At 50.1% G+C, this 4,918-nt stretch overlaps 1 protein-coding gene across 1 annotated transcript; it reads left to right on the forward strand.

The window, feature by feature from the left end:
* Positions 1-442: 442 nt before the first annotated feature.
* LOC104542591 (LIM homeobox transcription factor 1-alpha-like) lies at positions 443-3,381 on the forward strand. The gene is made up of 5 exons (XM_010186951.1): positions 443-646; positions 735-812; positions 1,451-1,583; positions 2,562-2,720; positions 3,227-3,381. The coding sequence occupies exons 1-5, from the start codon at positions 443-445 to the stop codon at positions 3,379-3,381; spliced, it is 729 nt and encodes a 242-aa protein (XP_010185253.1).
* The last annotated feature ends 1,537 nt before the right edge of the window (positions 3,382-4,918 follow it).

Below are 4,918 nucleotides of genomic sequence, written 5' to 3' on the forward strand. Positions count from 1 at the left end.
ATAATGAGGGACCCGGGTGAACCTTGTAGAGAGCTGGTCCCACTCCATCCCTAATTCCTAATAATAGTAGTAATCATAGTAAAAATAGTAGCAATAGTAGTAGTAATAGCAATAACAGCAATAGTAGTAGTATTAGCAGCAGAAGCAAGAATAAGAATAAGAATAAGAATAAGAATAAGAATAAGAATAAGAATAAGAATAAGAATAGCAACAATGATGAAGGCAGGGAAGGCTTCAGAGGGAGGAGATAGAGGTAGGTGGAGGTTGTGGCATCTTTTCGCCTTGGTGATGGGCAGCCAAGGGAGTACCAGGGAGTACCCAGGGAGTACCAAGGGGGTCCCAAGGGGATACCAGGATCTACGTGGTGGATGTTGAGAGGTTTGGGTGGGCTGCTCTGTGACTTTCATTCCTGAAAGTCCCTCCGAATCCTTGCGCTGGGAGAATGGCCACTTCCCTGCCGAATCACCGCTACCGCTCTCCTGTTGCAGTGAAAAGCGAGGATGAAGACGGCAGCCACTCGCACGGCAAAGGCGGCGAGGACAGCAAAGACCACAAGCGCTCCAAGCGGCCGCGCACCATCCTCACCACGCAGCAGCGCCGGGCCTTCAAGGCTTCCTTCGAGGTTTCCTCAAAGCCTTGCAGAAAGGTATAAGGAGGCCAAAACTGCTGGCTCGGACCCCTTTATTTAAGTGTGACTCGAGTTCTGATTCAGCTCTCTGGGTTTTTGTGGACAGGTAAGAGAAACCCTGGCAGCCGAGACGGGCTTGACCGTGCGAGTGGTACAGGTCTGGTTCCAGAACCAAAGAGCCAAGGTGAGTGATGGTTCCTGTGCCACAGCACCCATAGGATATCACACACGCTCGTTCAGTTGAAAGGAAAGCGTGGAATAGCTTAGAAAAAGAGAAAATGGGTAGAAGAAGGGAAAAACAGCTACGCAGGACCATCCACAGGTCCACCTAGTCCCAAAATGTGCACCTAAAAGTTGCAAAACCTTCAAGAGGAATACAAAAATTGATTTGTTATAGATGTTTGCAGGGCTTAACACTTTTCATGTTGGTTTTTTGGGAGGAGATGACTCTTTTTCTACTTGCTTTTCCCCCTCGCTATAGACTGAAGGCTTTCCCACTTCTTCTAGAAGTTGGACTCGATGATCTTAAAGATCTTTTCCAACCAAAACCATTCTATGAAGCTGAAACACTTCTCATTTTGCAGAACTTAAAGGGTGAAAACAGCAAATTCGCGGCTTTGAAAACCTCGCCTTGTTGTAAAACAAAGTCCTTTGGTTTTTAAGCTGCAGACAGCATCTCCCACAAAGACAACACATTTTTTGTCAGCCCACAGGGATGAGTGCAGGGGAGCGAAATGCAGGCAGCGTTGTTAAGTTTAACACAACCCATTCCCCTCCTCTCCTAGTCTGAACCTCAAACTGGGGGTCTCCGTCTCCTTGCAGATGAAGAAGATCGCTCGCAGGCAACAGCAGCAGCAGCAGCAACAGCAGGAGCAAGACCAGTTGGGCAACCCTCGCTTAGGGACCGGGAGAGGGACCGGGCGCAACAGCCGGCAGAGCAACGATGACAGCGAAGGTGAGGAGCTGCTGTGTGCGGCTTTGGGGGCCGCAGGATGGGATGGAGGGGATGGATTTGGGAGAGAATGGGCATAGGAAGAGGTCAGCAAAAACCACAACGGTTGTAAGTGAATTTAGGGAAGGTTTAGATTGGATATGTGGAAAAATTTCTTTACTGAAGGAGTGGCCAAGCACTGGAAGGGGCTGCCCAGGGTCGTGGTGGAGTCACCATCTCTGGAAGTGTTCAAAAGATGTGTGGATGTGGCACTTGGGGACAAGGTTTAGTGGCCATGCTGGGGCTGGGTTGACTTGGACTTGATGATCTTAGAGGGCTTTTCCAACCTTAATGACCCTGTGATCCATGGGACCAAGGTTTAGTGGCCATGGTGGGGCTGGGTTGACTTGGACTTGATCTCAGAGGGCTTTTCCAACCTTAATGACCCTGTGATCCATTGAGGCCAAGGTTTAGTGGGCATGGGGGTGTTGGGTTGACTTGGACTTGATGATCTCAGAGGGCTTTTCCAACCTTAATGACTCTGATCCACTGGGACATGGTTTAGTGGGCATGGGGGTGTTGGTTTGATTTGGACTTGATGATCTCAGAGGGCTTTTCCAACCTTAATGACCCTGTGATCCATTGAGACCAAGGTTTAGTGGTCATGGTGGGACTGGGTTGGCCTGGACTTGATGATCTTAGAGGGCTTTTCCAACCTTAATGACCCTGTGATCCATTGAGACCAAGGTTTAGTGGTCATGGTGGGACTGGGTTGGCCTGGACTTGATGATCTTAGAGGGCTTTTCCAACCTTAATGATTCAGTGAATCAGAGATGGGGGTAACTGCAAGCAGGAAGAGCTAGGGAACGTTCAGCGAGACTCGTGGCTGCTGGTGACACAGCACAAATCTCCTCTTTTTGAGAAGACAATGGGGATTTTTACGCACAGAGCCCAATACTGGTCCCGAGTTCAACCCCCAAATATCACTGGTTGTGTCTTTAGACGGCGCCAGCGTTCACGGCCTGGATGGGCTCATGGTCCCCTACCCCAGGATCCCCCAGCAGCAGCTGCTGCCCCTGGAGCAGAACGGCTACAGCACGGATTTGTACCGACAAGGGCTGACGCCGCCTCAGCTGCCCGGAGACCACCTGCACCCCTACGGTAGGACGATTGCCCCGTCTCCACGTCAAAGCCACCTGTAGCAGACAAAAAACCAACAGCAGCGAGCACTTCCTGGGGCTTGGACTTCATGTCGAGCCTTTCTGAGAAGTTTGGTGAGGGCAGAGACTCAGGTTGAGCTCTGCCAGGGGCCAGGGAGCGAGGCTGGGCTCTTCCCCCCAATCCCATGTGAAATATTTAGGTAAGGGAAGAAGCTGGCCAGCAGAATTATTCCATACCATAAATACCACACTCACTATAAACTGGGGACTTGGTTTGTCTTTCCTCGATGGTCTTTCCTCAATGGTATCCATCCCTGGAGGGTCTCACCCATCATTCTGCCCCCAAAGCCCACTCCCCTGCTCGTTGCAACCGCTATATCAGCTGAGTATAACTTTGTGTACTTTATATTGCCATCATAGTGCTATTAATAGTGTTTTTTATGATTATTTTATTAAATATGTTCCTATTTCAACACCACACTCATTCCCTTTTCCCTCCTTTCCTAGACTCGGAAGGCGTTTTCCACGACATGGACAGCGACAGCATCAGCCACCTGGGGGACTGCTTGCTCTCCACGGCCGAAGCCAACCTCCTCCAAGCCCGGGTGGGCAACCCCATCGACCGACTCTACTCCATGCAGAGCTCCTACTTCACGTCCTGACCATAAAAAAGCTCCCAGCTCTTCACGAGTATCGCGGGTGGACGCTGCTTCTGATTCAAAACAAAGATGAGGGGGGGAAAGAAACAAGGCCGAGACCTTCAGAGACATTCCCTGAGCACTGCACAACGGAGGAGGCAATGAGGTCCACCACCTAATTAAGCACTAATTAATTCCTGGAGACCTTTCACAGCCTGAAGGACTTTGGATCGCCTCTCTCCTTTTTTTCTAGCCACACGTAGATGGACGGTATGATGTTGTTTAGCTGTAACGTTAGCAGTTTGTCCGGTGTTTAAGCTTTTTGAGCATTATGTCCTGCAAAGAAAGACTGGCCGAGCTCAGCAGAGCTGCCCCTAGAAGTAGGAGGTGCCCTTCCCACAAAAACTCAGTTTATTTAAGACTTGGTCGCAGCTGAGCTGCTCTCTGTGCTGTTTTGTCTCATTTCCCAATCCGGATGCAGGCTTCAATGGGACAAAGTCAATTTTCCACCATAAAACCCGAGGTCCTGAGGCATCTCTAGGGGATGCCACTGCTGCTTCAGAGATTTTCCACGTGGTGGTTGATCCGTTGGCCCAGGACAGGTTTCTTAATGTTTGACGTTTCGGAAAATGCAGTGATTTAAGGGCAACTCAGGGGCGACATCAGGACTCGGCTGAGAGAAACGCACGTCTCCATCGCGGATCAAAAGGGATAATCCGGTTTCTCTACCCATCGTCGTGCCACGAGGCGGGCGAGTTATGAGAAGCAGGTGGGCACTGGTGTGTGTACCCACAAAAAGGGCAAGAAAAAGAGAGCAAGGAGTGGAAATCTGAGTTATTACCAAAGGGAAATGCTTCATTTTCCTGCCTAGGACCCACGTCTGGGATTTGGTTCTTTTCACACGCGCAGGACAGGCGGTTTTCCTGGAAAAGTGAGGTTTTCCCATGAGCCTGCTCACAGCGCGCCAGCTGAAGGAATCCCGTCCTCCAGAACCACCCTTTCCTCCTCTGTTTGAGCTGAACAACTGGCAGACATCTCCACGCGGAAATATCCACTTATTTGTAAATCTCCAGCGCCGCGAGGCAGGCGGTGCAACCCGAGAACCTGGCTGGCTGCTGTTTCTGCGGGTGGCGTTCGATTTCGGTCGGATTTGAAAGGTGTGCAGCCTCTCAAAACCGGAAAAGGAAAGGAAAAGTTCATTTCTGTTGCCTGCAGTTACAGAGGAAGAGCCCCGGAAATGACACGATCCAGGATTTGGGGATGAAAGGAGATGAAGTCCTGTGGCTTTTGGCTTTTTGTCAGGACTTTTTCACCTTCTTGACTCTCGAACTGACATAAAGAACGAGCTGAAACACAACCACAGCCCTTATAAAGATCGCTCCACCGTTGCTTCACTTCTAATAAAGCTGTGTGAACGCAACACGTGCCGATGTGCAGTCACTTCCCGTGGCGTTCGCAGTGCCAGGCTCTGGAGCCGGACTTCTCTTTGCTCTGTCAATGTCTCTCCCCAAAAAGCAGCCGTGTACATAGTTTACAAACACTTTAACATTTATTTTGACGA

The sequence above is a fragment of the Mesitornis unicolor genome, unplaced genomic scaffold, assembly GCF_000695765.1.
Source record: "Mesitornis unicolor isolate BGI_N332 unplaced genomic scaffold, ASM69576v1 scaffold26936, whole genome shotgun sequence".
Lineage (NCBI taxonomy): Eukaryota > Metazoa > Chordata > Aves > Mesitornithiformes > Mesitornithidae > Mesitornis > Mesitornis unicolor.

Coding starts and splice junctions, on each gene's coding strand:
- LOC104542591 (XM_010186951.1), top strand. CDS start 443: ATGGCCACTTCCCTGCCGAATCACCGCTACCGCTCTCCTGTTGCAGTG. Junction 647..734: donor CCTCAAAGCCTTGCAGAAAG/GTATAAGGAGGC, acceptor TTTTGTGGACAG/GTAAGAGAAACCCTGGCAGC. Junction 1,584..2,561: donor GAGCAACGATGACAGCGAAG/GTGAGGAGCTGC, acceptor TTGTGTCTTTAG/ACGGCGCCAGCGTTCACGGC.